Source organism: Barbus barbus (genome assembly GCF_936440315.1).
Source record: "Barbus barbus genome assembly, chromosome: 44".
In the NCBI taxonomy this organism is placed as follows: Eukaryota; Metazoa; Chordata; class Actinopteri; order Cypriniformes; family Cyprinidae; genus Barbus; species Barbus barbus.
In genome coordinates, this window is record NC_136722.1 from 1,172,611 (window position 1) to 1,191,964 (window position 19,354).

General features: G+C 36.3%; 1 protein-coding gene across 1 annotated transcript in view; it reads left to right on the forward strand.

Moving 5' to 3' along the window:
* Positions 1-1,342: 1,342 nt before the first annotated feature.
* LOC306863239 (piezo-type mechanosensitive ion channel component 2-like) overlaps positions 1,343-19,354 on the forward strand; it is a 134,259-nt gene continuing 116,247 nt past the window's right edge. The window contains exons 1-2 of the mRNA XM_079406483.1: positions 1,343-1,731; positions 1,801-1,879. Of these exons, the coding sequence (XP_079262609.1) occupies positions 1,813-1,879 (67 nt within the window). The 5' untranslated portion in view covers positions 1,343-1,731; positions 1,801-1,812. The remainder of the gene's footprint in view (positions 1,732-1,800; positions 1,880-19,354) is intronic.

Genomic DNA, 19,354 nt, shown 5'->3' on the forward strand with positions numbered 1-19,354 from the left:
TAGTGTCCCTTTAATTAAGAGCCATTGTTATGCTCTAAATGTGTAAATAATTTGAGCACAGTACAATCAAGCTTGAACGGCCCACTTTACCTGAATTCACTCTATAGGCTTTAAACCAAAGGAAGAACGTGCGCTAATCACATTGGCATCCAACAGAGGAGCCTGTGTGGAGGATTCCTCCGACGGTCGGCAGGTGGCGCTGCAGGCACTCTTATACTATTTATTATTTTTACATCAAAACAAACATTACTTTACAAGCGCTACAAAAATATTTCACTTTTACATGTTTTCACTTCTATATGTAAAAATAATTTACATTTTGCATCTACATTTTACTGACTGTCAATAAATGTGTCCCTGCAGCACAAAAGCAGTCATGAGTAACACAGGTGTATCTGTAGCAATAGCCAACAATACACTGTATGAGTCAAAATTATACATTTTTGTTTATGACAAAAAATCATATCAAAAATTATATTAAGTAGGCCTAAAGATCACGTTCCATGAAAATATTAAATTTCCTACAGTAAATATATCAAAACTTCATTTTTGATTAGTAATATGCATTGCTAAGAACTTCATTTGAACAACTTTAAAGGAGATTTTCTCAATATTTAGATTTTTTTGCACCCTCAGATTCCAGATTTTCTAATAGTTGTATCTCAGACAAATATTGTCCTATCATAACAAACCATACATCAATGGAAAGATTATTTATTCAGTTTTCAGATTATGCATAAATCTCAATTTCAAAACATTGACCCTTATGACTGATATATAGGCTAGTTAAATAAAATATTGAGTAAAATAAAATAGGCCTATAGTTAAAAATGTACTAATAATATAAATGTACATTTAACAATAAAAGAAAAAAGAAATGAGTTTATAGTCATGATCCCACAACCCTTCATTTGCTTTCCAAAAGTTTAATTTTTAGTTCTTTCTTTCTGTCTGTCTGTCTGTCTGTCTGTCTGTCTGTCTGTCTGTCTGTCTGTCTATCTGTGACGACTTGCCCCCAAAGTCATCGAGACAACTTGCCCCAAACTGACATGCGTGCTAATGTTGGCTAAATCTCAAGGTTAGGTCAACATAGCACGTCAGCTAAAGTATGAAAAGACACGTTATTGTCTCCTCTATTTTGTGCAAAATAATAATTTTTAACATTCCTACCTAACAAAGTTGTATTGCATAAGTTCAAAAGTTATGAACAGTGTGACAACTTACCCTGCTCTCCCCTGCTCTCCCCTACCTGAGCCGGCGAGCCTCCACCTCTTCCTCTCTAAGCACCAGCTGAATGCTGAATGGTGGAGTCATTTGTCAGTTTTTGCAGGGTGGTCCTTCTGTTCATTGAGGAGGAGAAGTGCGTCCAGATGCCAGTGAGGCACAGCTCCGCGGCTCAACACTGCGCTAAACTCCTCCAGGAGCTTCAGACTCGCTCGGACTGGGATATGTTACACCACACGGTCTGGAGGAAACCCAGCAAACTCGGGACGGATGAAGTCGCAGCTTGTTGATGTTTGCAGGGCGTCTGAGCAGCAGCATGATCTCTCCTGTCAACAGGTAAGAAACGCGCAATCTGCTGCTCTGAGGGGAATAAACCATGTCTGAGGAGAACTGAGGAACCTGTGCGAGATCTTCGCCATTATCTGGACTCTGAGCTTCTTCAGACTTTCATTACCATGAGGACTAGACTAGACTGAATCCAGGCTCCACAGGACCGGAGCGGATCATGCGCTGCGAAAGACTCCAAAGAAAGAAGAGCTCTGGACGCAGATTTCTCATTTCTGCATCTGATCTCAGTAATATCGTGATATGATGGCCTCGGAGGTGGTGTGTGGACTCATCTTCAGACTGCTCCTGCCGGTGTGCCTCGCCGCAGGTAAGACTTTCTTTACTGAGACATGAAACAATAACAGAAATGCACAATGAAACATAATACCAGCAGAATTGGGCTTAAGGTTTTTATTAAACACATATAAAGTTGGCAATTTAATTAAAAAGAAAAAGAGAAAGAAGGAAATATATATTTAAGTAATATATCTTATTATTTTACAAATGGATATTTTTAGTTTTAATTTGATATAATTTAGTTAATTGAATTTACTATATTTTAATTAAAATTCAATATTTCACTAATTTTCTCATACACGTTTTATGGTTATTAAATATGAAATTGTATTGATAATTTTATGAAAAATATATGGAATCGATTTATTAAGATAATTATTATTTCTGTTGTGTGTGTGTGTGTGTGTGTGTGTGTGTATTTAACAGGAATAATAATTATTATTTAAAAAATTTATATTTATAGTATATTTATATTTAACGTCATTCAGATCATTTAATTTAATATATTTTAATTAAAGTTCAGTATTTGTTATTAAGGTTATTAAATGGTAATTTAATTTAAAAGAAAAATAAATATTTAGATATTTGTAAATAATATAACTAATAATTCCTATTATTTTATTTCTATTTTTATTTATTTTATTCCTACATTTGTATTTAATTTAATTCAGTTAATTTAACATTTGAATTCAAATCAAACATTTTGACTTATAGTCATTTTAGTCTATTTTGTGATTATTCAAATCTTTTATCAACAATAATTCCTACGGACTGTACCTCTTAACAATCAGATTTACTGACTGTACTTGATGTAGACCCATGGTCCTGTAATTGTTTGGACTGTAAGTAACAGAATAAATTATCATCTAAGCATAAGCTTCATCATAAGCTTAACTTTCATAATATTTGTTAAATAAAAACACGATGCATGCTGAGATTTGTTGTGCGGTGCCTAATATGACAAACCTGCCCAGTTTATACGTTCACAAGGAGTCGCTGAATGCTCCTTTATTCACATTTACTGAGCAAACTAATCAGGTCTCGATTTAAGGTCTGGAGGTGAAGAAGTCACCCAGGATATAAAAGCCACCAGTTATGATTTTATTATGAATTATGATTGATTCATTGATCATTTGCACTTCACAAACAGTTCTCTCTAAGTAGGCCAAAGGTCAATATAGGCAAAACTCAGCCACATTATTAATTAGAATTGAACTAGTACAGTGATTCATCTTGATACGCTTGTCTTACATATTGAGTACATATACATGCATTATTATATTTAATGCTTGTAAACTTCCATTTTCATTGCTGTTTTGCTTTTGATTGCAATGGTGGTTACAGTTTGATATTTTTTTTGTTGTTGCAACAAAAAGTCTGAGCATTTAAGAATTCTAGCGCTGATTTATGCACAGTCTTGCTATTTAGTTGGTTTTCACCCAGCATTTTTAACTCTCTCCCTGTAATTAATCAAACTCTTCTGGCGTTTTGGTGTGAGATGAGTATTACTGCACTCAGTGTTCGTGCAAACACGCTGTCTGGCTAAAGCAAGCATGAGTCTGATAGCAGAGAGACAGACAACAGAGCCTCTGTCTATCAGCGCAGAGCAACTCTTCCTCTCTCTCCGCTTCGGCTTCCCCCCCTCGCTGAGATCAGATACACAATACTTCATATTTATACTCTCAATTGTCTGTTTTTGAGCGAAACGCCTTCTTCTGCTCCTCTGCGTCCTGATAGTGTCGGTTGTCTGCCGAACATCTGCCTCGTGTGACTCACGCACAGTGTTTTCACAGATAGTGAGGGCTTGAACTTCCTAAGGCTCCTGCCACAACAATCCAGATCTCTGCTTTCCCACAACCCACTGTACGCCCCATTCTTCAGCAACACCAAAGACCGTTTATTTGTGATAAAACGCCCAACTGAAACAAGATCAGAGAGAGAACAGTCAGCCTACATAACACAGAGCTGGTTCAGTCCCTACCTAGTCAGCAACATTTGAGACCCTGGAGCACAAAACCAGTCATAAGGGTCGAAATTGAGCTTTCTACTTCATCTGAAAGCTGAATAAATAAGCTTTTCATTGATGTATGGTTTGATAGGACAATATTGTAAATCTGGAATCTGAGGGTGCAAAAAAATCTAAATATTGAGAAAATCACCTTTAAAGTTGTCCAGATGAAGTTTATAGCAATGCATATTACTAATCAAGTTTTGATATATTTACAGTAGGGAGATAAACAGATGCTGCCAATTAAGAACTGAGTGCATTTCTTTCATTCATTACTAAAAACATAACAAAAGGCTGCATTAAGTTCAAATCAACTACACTGAAAAAAAAGATTAATTGAATTTACTAAAAAATTTTAAGGTAAGTGGTTGCAATCAATTTATTTTAGCTACATTTAAATAAACAAATTTAGTTAACTAACTTTCAACATTTTTTTATTTATTTATTTAAATGTAGCTAAAATAAATTGATTGCAACCACTTACCTTCAAAAAATAATTTAGTATAATTGTTTTCCAGTGTGTTTAACCCAGTTGCTGGGCGTTTTATTGTATTGTGTGTCTTTACTGTAATCAGCTGTGAGGCTTGCTGTCCATGACGAGATGTTTGGGATGTTTTGTGACGGTTACATTGGGGCCGTTCAATGTGGGGGTTTTTGTGTGTGTGTGTGTGTGTGTGTGTGTTTTTTTGCATTCCACTTAATTGCTTTTCCATTGTTTCTGTGTAAACATGCACTAGCTGGATGTTTTTGACCTCTGCGTTCACGTCTTGCGTCTCTTGCAGCATCTCGTGCATGACACAGCATGCTAAAAATATAGCTCTCTAGTAAAAATAAGTAAAAATGCATCTCTAGACCTTGTGTTTTTTCCATACCACTGCCCTGCGTCTCGTGTTTAAACTTTACATGCTGTTTTTTCCCACACATGTCCAGGCCGGATTTTTCTAAATTGCCTAAAAGGTTTGGGTTTTTGCTTTTTTCCCCCCCTTATTGACAATCTCTCTACAGTCCTCATACATTATATGTACATGTATTTGCATCTCTTTAACCATTCTCTGTAGGCCCCGCCCTCTCGGAGGCTAAGACTGGTTGATTGTTCAATGCCTTCTCACTATTGGTCAAATCACTTTTCATGTTTCAGGAGGTAGGGGTTTGCATGGGGTTTCAGAGGGGGGCGGGGTGGTTTGAGTTCAGGGCTCTCACAGCCTGGGGGAAAAAGCTGTTGAGCAGTCTGGCGGAGCGGGCTCTGATGCTCCGGTACCGTCTTCCTGATGGTAGGAGCTGGAAGAGACTGTGGGAGGGATGGGTGGAGTCCTTCACGATGCTGTTGGTTTTGCTGGAGCATCGTGTAAGGAAGATGTCCAGGATGGAGGGGAGAGGGGCATGTAATTCATTTGATTACATTTTAAAAGATTGCTTGATTTTTTGAAGTTTCTATTAATTCATTTCAGACAACATTTTTGATGGTATATTTGTATAAAATCATAAAACACAGAATCCAGAAAAAAAAAAAAAAAAGAGTAAAACACAAATTGGGGAAAAATAAAACCGGTTTCACGAGGCCTTAAATGAATGGTGGCTACTTAGTTTAATTAAGAGCAAACAAGTTCTGTTCACTCTCAAGGTCTAACAAACATGTATTTCCTTCCCGATCAATGCTTAATGTTAAATATTGTGATAAATATTGGTATCTTATGGCATGGAAAATATATATATTATCATAATATTGTTGGCCACATCGCCCAGCCCTACAGCCAGGCCGGGAAAAACACGACTGATAGTCACTTTATTTAACTGCAAAAATGCTTTCTGAGTGAATGAGGAGCTTTTGGACTTAGAAAGAGCTAGAAAGTGTCTTTCAAGGATGATGCAAAGGTCAAATCCTGCTCTTTTGTGAACACAAACCATCCATTTTGAGTTTTATGGCTTTTCTAAAGAGGTTCACAGAAATAATAAAATCAACTTCTGCTTGTAACCAAATGAATGATTTCTAAATGTTATCAGTATCAGGTCAATAAGTTAGGCATCATAAACACAAGCTGAAGTGATTTGTGTAGACGCCGGACCTCCGCAGTAGCAAAGCTCTTGAGTGGGACGTGACTAAGGTGAGCGTAGATCTCATCTCGCTACACCTAAATATTTTATTGCACTCAAGCTAAATATTTTGTTTACACGTATTCAGGAAGTAAACAAGTTATTTACACTTATAGGACGATGTGATACTTGCAGCATCAAATATTTGCGACTGCTTCCTTTTGTACGTCTCTCTTCATGCTTTCTAAGGTCATAAACATAATCCACCTGTATGCAAACTTTGCATTATGTTGAAATATTAATTGCAATCTGACACTCCTGAACATAGCACTATGAGCATTTGACCTTGCGTAGGTATAGTGTTCACGTACTTGCATGTGTTTCAGGCCTTAAGTACACTATGAAGATCTTAAGAAGGCCACGTCTCTGGGTTTTGTTTGTGTTTAAACTGGAGTTTGGAGCTGGTTAAACCACACGTAGTGTTTTGTTAGACAGCTGCTTCATTTGTGGCTTTGCAGAGTCAAAAAGACTTTTAATGTCGTTTGAAACATTAAAGAGATGCTGTACACAGTCACGCTCTCATTACAGCTCTGTATTCCTCTAAATGGCCAACTATGACGTCACAGAGAACTAGTAGACACATTTAACCCGGTGCCCTTCAGTTGGGTTCGGCTGTAACTTTAGTACTTCTCAAGACTTTACTGTTGTTTGAAAGCAAACATGATTTGTTTGGTAAAGGAATACCGATGTTGTTAAAGTCAAAATCTGAAGCCTGTTTACTTTTCTGATGACTTTCCCTTACAGTTAATGTTAGTCAGTGGCCAAATAACTACTAATTGTAAGCAAATTTGTATTCTAGTCCGTATTCTGGAATGTAATGCCCATTTCGTTTCACAATTCAATCACCTCCAAAGGATAAAATCAAGTCCCACCCCTTTTTTTTGTTCAATGTCAAATATATATATATATAACCCAGTTTCATTGGAAAAATGTGCTTGTGGTGGCATTTTTGTGAGATGATATTTCGTTGCTTTGTGCATGTTTCACGACACTTTTAAAGTGAAATGTTCAGTGAGTGGCCTTTCACTCAGAAATGCTGTAAAATGGGTCGCCAACATCACTTCTAGCTTTTATTCACACCATGAACAATAATTATAAAGATAATAATAATGATAAAGTTTTAATAATTGCTCTAATTCTGTGAGTTGATTTCTTATCATTGAGAAACTGTTATATTTTATTCATATTTTGATCAGTTTTTATGTTTATATTTTCTGTTTTTATTTCAATTTTTTTAAAGTTTTAGTAATATTGTTTTGTTTTTTTGTCACTTTTAGATAGAGTTTTAATCTAGAGATTTTATAGATAAGTTTTAGTCATTGTAGCGCAAATTAAACTGAATTAAGATGAAAAATGTTGCCTTGTAACTAGTTTAAATAAAACGTTTCGGCAACACTTAAAGCTCTACATATTATGCATTATAGAAGTACTTATAATCATATATTTTAATGCATTATATCTTTTCATAAATAATAGTAACCAAAGTTAAATGCATTATAATATTTGAAAGTTTGTCATGTTTTAATGCATTATTCTTTCTAAAGGTGTAACAAGTGTTTACAATTATCCATGAGATCATACAATTCATGCATTAAAACTACTTCTGTAATACGTTATATATAAAGGCTTTAAGCAAAGTGTTACCAAAGTCTTTGTTTTATTTTAAAAGATTAAGTAGAGATTTGTTTTTTATTTGTGTTTATTTATTTATTTGTATTGTTTCAGATTTAGTTTACTAAACTATAACATTGAAAGCCAGTCAGAATCCACTTTAATGAACTTTAGCATTTAAAGCAGCAGACGGCAAAACTACAAGCACTCTTATAATGAACAGAACGTTATCACACTGTAAAAATTGATGTTAACTTTTTTTTTATTATTATTATTTACTTAATAATTGTAAAGCAACAGGTTTCCTCATTTGTTTTAAAGATAAGTCAACTTATCACTTTTTATCCTTTAATGTGGACACTAATAGTTATTGTTATCGTTATAGTTTTATGTATGGTTATGTTTAAAGTTCTTGCTGTAATTCTACAGTAAAGTTGTGGAGAAGGTCCGTTATTTATTGTCAGTTGTGTAGAGATGTAGAAATCACTTTCAAGCCAAGCCAGTGAATTTACGTCACCAACTTGAGCTGTCATGGAAAATCTTTTGCAAAATTCCCAATTATAGATTCCTATTGAAATGACAGGATTTGGCCCACAGAAGTCTGCCAGACAGCGATTAATGCGACTGCACCTTCAGCACTCTCCTGCAGCCATGCGTCCGTCAGGAGCAGCATTCACTGACGCTGGCTCAGAGTCATGCTCCATTTAGCCACGGCTTAGTCCGACTCTGCGCTTTGTCTCGCGTCTCCACGCTCTTTTGTGTCTGAATCCAGGCAGGGTGCCACCCTACACAGCAGACAAAAGCGCTCCGGATTAGAGGAGATGAAGGAGTCATGAAACATCAGCGATCGCGGGATTTCTCCTGCAGAAAATCCGCTTCATTTGTAGCACAGTTGGCACACCACTTAATCTTCCACTGAGGAGAAGTTTTAGTTCTGCATGAGCTCGTCCAGACAGCACAACTGTAAATGTTAATGATGTCTTGGAGTTTGATGGAGACAGTGGAGATTTCAACTCTAGCGAACAGATGCTCTTATGTTCATAATAGTGTGCATAATATAGACCACATATCAAAGTGTTTTAAAGCTTTCCATATCATATTCAAGACTGGATCGCTGCGTTTAATCATATATACACTACCAGTCAAACGTTTTTCAACATTCATTTTATTTTTTATTTTTAAAGAAGTATCTTCTGCTCACCAAGCCTGCATTTATTTATTTCATCCAAAGTACATTAAACACAGTAAAATTTAGATTTTTTTTTACTATTTAAAACAAATGTTTTCTGTTTGAATATATTTTTAAAATGTAATTTATTTCTGTGATCAAAGCTGTATTTTTAGCATCATTACTCCAGTCACATGGTCCTTCAGAAATCATTCTAATATTCTGATTTGCTGCTAAAAATGTTTTATAATTATTATTATTATTATTATGTTGAAAACAGCTGAGTATAATTTTTCAGGTTTCTTTGATGAATAGAAAGTTCAGAAGAAAAGCATTTATCTGAAATCTAAATTTTTGTAACATTATAAATGTCTTTATCATCACTTTTGATCAATTCAAAGCATCCTTGCTAAATAAAAGTATTAATTTCTATAATTCATTTACCAAAAAAAAAAAAAAAATACTCCAAGCTTTTTGGAGTGGTATAGTGTATAATGTTACAAAAGCTTTTTATTTCACCAGCTCCAGCTGATTTTTGAGTTTTCTCCACTTGTTTTTGTATAAACTGAAAACAACTAATTGAGAAAACTCAGAAATCTGCTGGAGCTGGTTGCCTTAAACTTTTAAGTTTCTCAGCTTTTTATTTTTTTACAGTGTGGTAGTGTATGATGCCATATTTAATTTCCAGGGAGAGTCATCATATACAGGGAGGTTTGAAATGGTCCAAAGCCAGTTTTATATTAAATGCGTTCTGATCGCTCATGTGTTCCTTCTGGGTGTTGCTTTTTCTTCTCGTGCTGCATAGTAGGACTATTCATGGAGTTTTATCTTAAACGTTTCCGGTCTGTAATCTGACAGCTCACTCTCTGAAATACATTCATCTACCTGAAAGGACCTTTTGTGCAGCACTGGCCGAGCAGAAACTAAACTCTGCTGTACATCACACCTCAGAGAAGAAAGAGCGCAGCGTTGTGACCCGAGCCAAGTTCTGTTCTCCGCCGCTGAACATCTGAGAGTCCAAAGTCTTACCATGTCTCTATACTAATACAACCTTCCTTACCTCTCCATCTTGGATTTTATTTCATAATTTCTTCTAGTTTACATGACTTTTTTGATGTTTAAATATACCTTTCAGTACATTCACACTAGATAAGGCTGTTTTTAAATCCTTGTAATATATGTACATATACTTCATTTGCAAATATATTGTCATGTGAAGTAAAAACATATGAAACCTGTGTATCTAGCCCATATATATATATATATGTATATGTTTATTTACGTATAAAGCATATTTGGACATGTATATCCATCCAAAAACCTGCCAATACATGTTGCTTTTATATAGGTAAATATATATATATATGGCAGTTACATTAACATCGCCATGAATGACTTTTATATATATATATATATATACACTCTTAAAAATAAAGGTGCTTAATAGGTTCTTCACAGTGATGCCATAGAAGAACCATTTTTGGTTCCACTAAGAACCATTCAGTCAAAGGTTCTTTAAAGAACCATCTCTTTCTTACCTTTTTATAATCTGAAGAACCTTCTTTCACCACAAAGCAGCTTTTGTGAAACAGAAAGGTTCTTCAGATGTTAAAGGTTCTTCATGGAAGCATTTAGACGAGAAGGTTCTTCTGTGGCATCGTGAAGCAGCTTGTGTTTAGGAGTGTAATGAACAGTGGAGCTGCGTGAGCGGGAACAGCACTGGTTTGCTGGAGTGTATGGGACAGCTGTGTATCTGCTGTGTTTGTGGGTGGTGTGAAGTGACGAGCGGACGCTGAAGGTTAACTATTGAGCGTGGTGCTCGCAGGCTTTGGTTGCAGAGCGTTCATCTGCAGACAAAACAAACACACTGAACCTTCACTGCTCGTGTGTGCACGGACAAGACAGCCCTGACCAAACGCTCGCTAATGAAAGCTCTCGCTTCTGTTTTTCACTGCCATTTCATCATCTCTCTGTAGACACTGATGGATGTACAACACAAAAATTACTTTTAATCAGTACTTTTGTATTGTTTACCAGATAAATGTTAACCTCAGTTATTAGCTGACTAAAACTAAAAAAAAGTGACTAAAAACAATAAACATATAACTGAAATAAAATGTATATAATAAAAGAAAATTCATGAAAACTGTATGCAAAAACAAAAGCTAAAATTGTAAAATTAAAATGGAAACTATAAATATATATATATATATATATATATATATATAAGAAAACTAAATCTAACACTAATGTAAACATACTTAAAACAAGATAATTGTGTATGAAATTAAGACTTATTTTTCACATAATACATTAAATTAAATGAATATTTATTAGGAATTTAATTAATTTATTCCATTTAACTGTTAGTGCAACCATACTGCTTTTAAAGTTCATTATTCACACAGAAGAACCTTCTCGTCTAAATGGTTCCATAAAGAATCTTTAACATCTGAAGGTTCTTCAGATTATAAAAAGGTAAGAAAGAGATGGTTCTTTGACTGAATCGTTCTTTGTGGAACCAAAAATGCTTCTTCTGTGGAATCGCTGTGAAGCACCTTTATTTTTAAGAGTGTTCCCCTTCTGTTCTTCTTTCTATTATTCATGAATGAATGTCCCAGTATTGTTCCTCATCTGCACTCTCGTTATGGTTTCTTATAAATGCGATGCTCAGGCTGTTTAATGGAGTCCTGCACACTATGATATAACATGACGAGCGAGATCCGTCCTCCAGCGAACGACTGACGACAGAAATCCCGCTGACAGATCTGTTATTTGTGGCAAGAGAGTTTACTTTATATTTCAGATAATAGCTATCCATCACATCAGGATCAGTCTGAACCCAAAACCATCAGTGGTACTTGAGCCAGAGCTGGTTTAATATTAAATCCAGATTACTCCAATGCAAAGAGGCTCATAAAGCGTTTTAATAGGCTGTAGACGTGCTATTGGCGAAAGCATGTTAGAATTGTACTGTAAACTCTGATGATGGACATTAAAACGGCATAGGCCTGTTTATTTTCTCTCACTAAAACATCTCAGAGGTTAAAGCTTTTGTTTGACTTTTTTGTCAAAATGTAGACACATTATAAACTCATTATACACACAAAATACACCAAATTTGGGGTTGAACTGCTTCACAAGGATGATCTTATTCAGATTTGCAGGTAATCATATATATATATATATATATATATTTGGACAGACACTGAAACAAACATTATCAAGGACAGTATATCACATAAACCCTATAACTATACAGAGAGGTAGAAATGTTTATGAATTCTTTTTAATGGCAACGTAGAAGTAAAATTAAAATGGGGTAACATTAAAGTGTGTTTCAGTGCTTCGCTGAGACTGACCTACACTGGAAGAAAACAAATCCTGTAAAACTAGCAGCTGTGGTTTGCTAGAATAATTCTGTAAGAAAATACTGTAAAAATATATACATTTTTTTTTAAACCTTTTTGGGAATTTCAATTTATGTATATTATATTATATATATAAAAAAATAACATTGTTATTTATAACGTTCTCTTTACTTTCAAATACTGTATATTTACCAGTATTTTACTGTAAAATTACATTAAATGTCCCATTTGTCAGCCTTGTGTCGTGTTTGCCGCCCTCATGTTTCCATATTTGGTTTGTCTATTAGATGACTATTGACTATTAGTTTATTCTGTTCAGCTGTGTTTTAGTTATTATCTGTGATTATCCTGTGTATTTAAGTCCTGTCTGTTCAGTTAGATTATGTCTGGTCTACTCGTTACTCCCGGTGTTTCTGTGTGCCTGCTTTGCCTTGTCTTGCCTTGCCTTGTCTCCTCTCCTTGCCTTGCCTTGCCTTGTCTCCTCTCCTCTCCTCGCCTTGCCTTGCCTTGCCTTGCCTTGCCTTGTCTTGTCTTGTCTTGTCTTGTCTTGTCTTGTCTTGTCTTGTCTTGTCTTGTCTTGTCTTGTCTTGTCTTGTCTTGTCTTGTCTTGTCTTGTCTTGCCTTGCCTTGCCTTGCCTTGCCTTGCCTTGCCTTGCCTTGTCGCCTCGCCTCGCCTCGCCTCGCCTCGGCTCGCCTTGCCTTGTCTCCTCTCCTCGCCTGGCCTGGCCTCGCCTCGTCTCGCCTCGCCTCGCCTTGTCTCCTCTCCTCTCCTCTCCTCGCCTCGCCTCGCCTCGCCTCGCCTCGCCTCGTCTTGCCTTGTCTTGCCTTGCCTTGCCTTGCCTTGTCTTGCCTTGTCTCCTCTCCTTGCCTTGTCTTGCCTTGCCTTGCCTTGCCTTGTCTTGCCTTGTCTCCTCTCCTTGCCTTGTCTTGCCTTGCCTTGCCTTGCCTTGTCTTGCCTTGTCTCCTCTCCTTGCCTTGTCTTGCCTTGCCTTGCCTTGCCTTGTCTTGTCTTGCCTTGTCTTGTCTTGCCTTGCCTTGCCTTGTCTTGTCTCCTCTCCTTGCCTTGCCTTGTCTTGCCTTGCCTTGCCTTGTCTCCTCTCCTTGCCTTGCCTTGCCTTGTCTTGCCTTGTCTCCTCTCCTTGCCTTGCCTTGCCTTGTCTTGTCTTTCCTTGCCTTGCCTTGTCTTGCCTTGCCTTGCCTTGTCTCCTCTCCTTGCCTTGCCTTGTCTTGTCTTGCCTTGCCTTGTCTTGTCTTGCCTTGCCTTGCCTTGCCTTGTCTCCTCTCCTTGCCTTGTCTTGTCTTGTCTTGTCTTGCCTTGCCTTGTCTTGCCTTGCCTTGTCTCCTCTCCTTGCCTTGTCTTGTCTTGCCTTGCCTTGCCTTGTCTCCTCTCCTTGCCTTGTCTTGTCTTGTCTTGCCTTGCCTTGTCTTGCCTTGCCTTGTCTCCTCTCCTTGCCTTGTCTTGCCTTGCCTTGTCTTGCCTTGCCTTGTCTTGCCTTGTCTCCTCTCCTTGCCTTGCCTTGCCTTGCCTTGTCTTGTCTCCTCTCCTTGCCTTGTCTTGTCTTGTCTTGCCTTGCCTTGTCTCCTCTCCTTGCCTTGTCTTGCCTTGCCTTGCCTTGTCTTGCCTTGTCTTGCCTTGCCTTGCCTTGTCTTGCCTTGCCTTGCCTTGCCTTGTCTTGTCTTGCCTTGTCTCCTCTCCTTGCCTTGTCTTGCCTTGCCTTGACTTGCCTTGTCTTGTCTTATCTTGTCTTGCCTTGCCGGATGTCATTAAAGACTGTTAATTTGAGTTTATCCTCGTGTTTGTGTTCCTCATTCTTCTCCGTTATGTGCACCGGTCCGTGACACCATTAGATCTATGTTTTCACCCTATATAGTAATGTACCATTGTTTTTCTATTATTTCCTCTATCAGTTATTTTGTTATCTATTCACTTTTTTTTTAAGTCATATGAGATTCAGCACAATTTTAAGGCAGCAACTATAGTTAAAATAAAAAAAAAACTGTTAATTGTTAAAACGTGTTATTTATTTTTGTTTCTGTTTTAGTTATTGTAGCGAAAAGCTCAAATACAAAGCTTATTATATTTTATTTTAATTCAGTTAGTGTTTATTTTGTTTCAAGTATTGTCTTTTTAATTATTGTAATGGTTATAGTCTGAGTTTTAGTTAACTATGAACAGATAAGCTCTATAGCGATGTGCCAAACTGAGGCTTTTCAGAGCTGAAGAAATAACATATCCAGTTACTGCTGTAAAAGGAGTCAAGGAAGCGTGTGTGTGTGTGTGCGTGCGTGTGTGTGTGTGTGTGTGTATCAGCAAGGGAACATGGTTTTGATGCAGACGCACCTCTCTATTTCTGCCTGTGGTTTTTCTGTCCTCTCAAACACTCATAAATTCCCCAGCATCAATGAACTGACACATTTATGCCTGACATTAATGTTTAGTTCTAATATAAAATTTGGTATTTTGGGTATTTTTGAGTATATTTTTGTGAACTTTGGTATTATTTCAATGTCAACATCAGTGTTATTTAGGTTGGGTGTAAAAGTCTTTGCCAGGAATGCTGGGACATTTAATTCCAACAGCTAACCAAATAAAATGCGTATGCCAGATCCCAGCATGTATTCATATTTTCATTCACCACGCTTAACATTAGAACAGAATACAGGCAAACAGTTCACATGAAACCAGTCAATGCTTTCTAAAAGGTATCCTTAATGCCTGCAGTGTGTAATTTATTTATTTATTTAGTCATTTAGCAGAAGCTTTTATCCAAAGCGACTTACAAACGAGGACATAAGAAGCAATTCGCTATATTTCATAAATAATAGAAACCATAGCTATAAAACATTTGTTACACGCCTTAATACTTGATTCTGATTGGACAGTCTCAGCATTCGGTCATCACATGTTCCCTAATAGTTTACAGCAGTCGAAAATCTCAATTACAGGAATTAATTTTTAACGATAACTTATAAACCGTTACAGACAGACCTACTGTAAGCCCCAAAGTTGTTAATTAATGGTATATGCTTCTGTTGAGGCCATCAGTCAGCATTATTTAAATTTGTTTTTTTAAATCGGCAGAATTCCTGGTGAAAGACTACATTACCCATGATTCTACAGAGAAATCTCCACCAATCAGAGAGCGTTGAGCTGCAAACTGTGCCAAAGGAACTCTTCAGCTCTGTTTCTTAAATATTTCTATGTAATATGCATATTTTGAAATAAATGCTAAACATATTGTTTCTACACTGCTAAATAAATTATAACAATAATATTAAAAACAATACATAAAATAAAACAAAAAATTCAATTCAAATCAGTTATTAAATAAAAACATAAACAACAAAAACTGGCAGCTGTGGTTGCCAGAATAATTTTGTAAAAACACAGCAAAAATCAAAAATATTTACAAAACAATCTGTACATTTTACAGTTAAAAACTGTAATTTTCAAAAAAAATAAAATGCATTTTAAACACAGGGAATGTCCAGAATGATTTTTTTCACTGTAAATTGATGACTTGTTCTTTTTCACTTCCACAAACTTGACTTTTAACAGTATTTTACTGTAAAATGACACAAAATGTCTCATTAGATCTATTACAGTTTTTCTCCGTATACAATAAGAGACATCTTTAACAGTTTTCAAATCAATCATTTATTATTTGTACATTATTTCTAATATTAATTATGTCATGGGATTGTAATTCTATCCCTCACTAACTTTTTTTTCAAATCAAATCAAAGTTTGTAATGTTGTGATCAACTTTGTAGTTGTTTGGTTTGGTTCATGGGCTCTAATCCCATTTTATAATTGTTTTTAAAGAAGTTATATATATATATATATTAGTGCTGGCAAAGGATGAATTGCGATTAATCGCATCTAAAATTTGTTTACATAATATATGTGTGCATACTGTGTATATTTATTATGTATATATCAGTGCTGTCAATCGATTAAAAAAATTAACTAATTAATCACACATTTTTCTGAAATTAAACACGATTAATACACGATAAATATACACACACATATTATGTAACCAAAAACTTTTATTTTGAATGCGACAGCACCAATATTTAGATAAAAGGCAACTAAAAAGTGTCACTCCTAACCAGATCTGTCCTGATAGTTTGCACTTGCATATCTCCTTATATCTGCGTCCTCCACAAACTGACCGAACAAAAGATCTGTAGACGTGTGTCAGCTGGGTCTGCTGTTTGGGATATTTTCATTTCTGGCTTTAAGCTTGGCTGCGTGACTCATTCAATCAAAGGTCTCAGGGGTCTGTCCCGCTGCCCGAGAGCGCAGAGATTTTCTCAAACATTGTTTTAGCACAGAAGCCCACATGAGACTCATCCGGGCACCAAACGGGTTTACAACACCACATTTAGCTATGTTTGACATCCAAAATGCAAATTGAAACATATTTTGAATTGTGCATTTGAAGCATTAATCACAGATGTTGCTCACGTTCTTATCTATATATGATCTCCTCTCTGTTTATTTGAAATCATACATGCTACTATATTCAATATTTCCTCGCAGCCTATTATTTGCAGAAAAATGCTGTGTACAAAATGTTCTTCATGAGAAATCAAGAGCAAACAGCCCTTTTCATTTTTTTAATGTAAATATTATTAAATATTTAATTTTAGATGCAGTAAAAGTTGACAACTGTGGGGGAAATGGGCAAAACTCACAATAAGCTTACTTTAATATGCATCTCTTTTCTGAGATTTTAACGTTTTCTGCATGATGCCTGATGCTTTATTGATTTAATTTGTCATAATTTAGGTTTTGAAATCTATTTTGTTGAAAAACTAATTGTGTTGTCCACATAAGTTTAATTCTCTACAGTTTGAAACACTGCTGCTGTTTCATGACTATAAACTGTGAACCATCATTCACAAAATTACTGCATTTTGTCACCATTGTTTCCATTTGTTCTTTCATTTATGTGCTTTAGAAGACCTAGATACAATCGTTCAATCCCAGCATACTCTAGCGCTCTAGTAATAACCAGGCTCGTCAGAGAGATGCTGCTCTGTGCAAAAGAGCGGCTAAAACATGCGTAGCCTCACATTCACACCGCTGCAGTGCTCATGCTTTACACACGGCTAATGAGCTCATCAAGGAAAATAAACCTTCCTTCATTTGGGGCCGGTGTGTTTGTGATGGCCAGCAGCCCATCGCTTCGGCTCTAAACACTCAGTGTGTCCCAAAGCCTGGGATGATGAAGGTCTGAAGTTTGCGTTGGGGAAGTGTTAATGAACAGCTAATCCTGCTAATGCCACAAACTCAGACTCCATTCAGATCCCCAGCATCAAACAATACGCTGATCGATGGCCGCTCTTTTGGACACAGTCACGACATCTAAAACTGACAATGTTTGTGCTGAAAATCCCTCACGCTCCACCACAAAAAAACATGATTGAACACAACAAAACCAGCCTCGGCCAAATCGGCTGCCTCTTGTTTCTGATACATGAAGTGTTTTTAAGGGGAACATGTTTAAGACGTATACAGTCATTAGTGTTTTTGCATGTTCCTGTAAGGTTCTCTTTTGAGCGTATGCTCCGATAAATCCATCCAGCATTATCAAATAATTTAATGATTGAGAATATTCATAAATATACACTACCAATTAAACGTTTGAGATCAGTAAGATTTTTAAGTGTTCTTGAAGTCTCTTCTGCTCATCAAGGCTGCATTTATTTGATCAAAAACACAAATAATTAAATACAGCTGTTTTCTGTGTGAATATGTGTTAAACTGTAATTTATTTCTGTGATGCGCAGCTGTATTTTCAGCATCATTACTGCAGTCTTCAGTGTCACATGATCTTCAGAAATCATAATAATATACTGATTTACTGCTCAACAAACATTTCTGATTATTATCAATGTTGAACACAGTTGTGCTGCACAATATTTTTGTGGCATTTTATTGTTCAGGATTCACAGATGAATAGAAAGAACAGCATTTATTTGAAATAGAAAACTTTTGTTACATTTTAAACACCATTTTCATCAATTTAATGCATCCTTGATTAATAAAAAGTAATGATTTATTTCAGATATACAGTACTTTAATACTTCTTTCATACTTAATTGTCCAGGGAAATGTGCTTAATTATTACAAAAAATAATGTCACAAGGCATACAATCTTAATGGTCCTAAAAAGGCTTTATTTATTTTTTCATGCAACATATGATTTCTTATGTTACATCTTGATTTTTGGGGTGAAATGTCATTTTTCATGAGGTTCATCCAGTCATGTGTATTCATTGAAAGGCATTATGATCATTACAATCAAATACTTCTTCATGGGATCTTGAGATGATCGTTCAAGTGTCGAATCCCTTTGGTTTGTGTTGCGTCTTTCTTGCGGTCAGGTTTAGTCCAGGAGGGAATAGAGAAGAGGATGCACTGTACAGTTAAAACATGTTTAATTTCCAGATTTGGAAAAGCCAGGATGTGGCTTCAAATGAGACAAACCAAAGCAAATTGACCTTCCTTAGCTCATTTTGCATTAGCGCTGCACAATTTGTCAGGGAAAACAAGGCTGATGGTTTGGAGGAACTCAGCGGCTCACAGCGCACACGTCTTCAAAGAGACCAAAGAAATGATGCAAAAACATCAAAGTCTCATGTTAAAGCTGGTGGGATGGAGTCCAGCGCTCTCGTAGTCGCAGGGTTTGCTGGAGCAGAAATGGACTCAGTCACGCTGATGAAAGAGATACGCTTGATTTAATTAAGACTCATTTAGTGTTTCTAACAGGGCAGCTCCACACGATTAATAAAGCAAGCATATGTTTGGCTCTTTCAGCAAGTGACTGAACATTTCCCAGCAATATGATGTTTATTCTTCTCAGTTAGCTATAAGCTGAGCCTCAGTAGAAACGCATGAGATGTCAGTCAGCAGTGATCTGCAAAGAAGAGTCTTGTCCAGCAGATGCAAACATGTCTGACTTGCTTTCTTTCAGTGCATAATTATTATAAATTGTTTTAAGAGGTTTTAAGAGATTTTATATGACAGGTTTGTTCAGCTCAATGTAAATCACTAAGTGATCCAATCAGTATGATTTTGCTTATTTACTACATATTAATGATTCATGATTCATTCTCCAAAACTGTTTGAAAAATTTTACCGAGGCGATTCATCTGCGATTATGAGTGCGAATTGCGTAGTTTTTCAGTGACCTACGGCTCTGTGTAGTAAATGCCGCTCCATCTGAAAGCAGGTGATGGAGA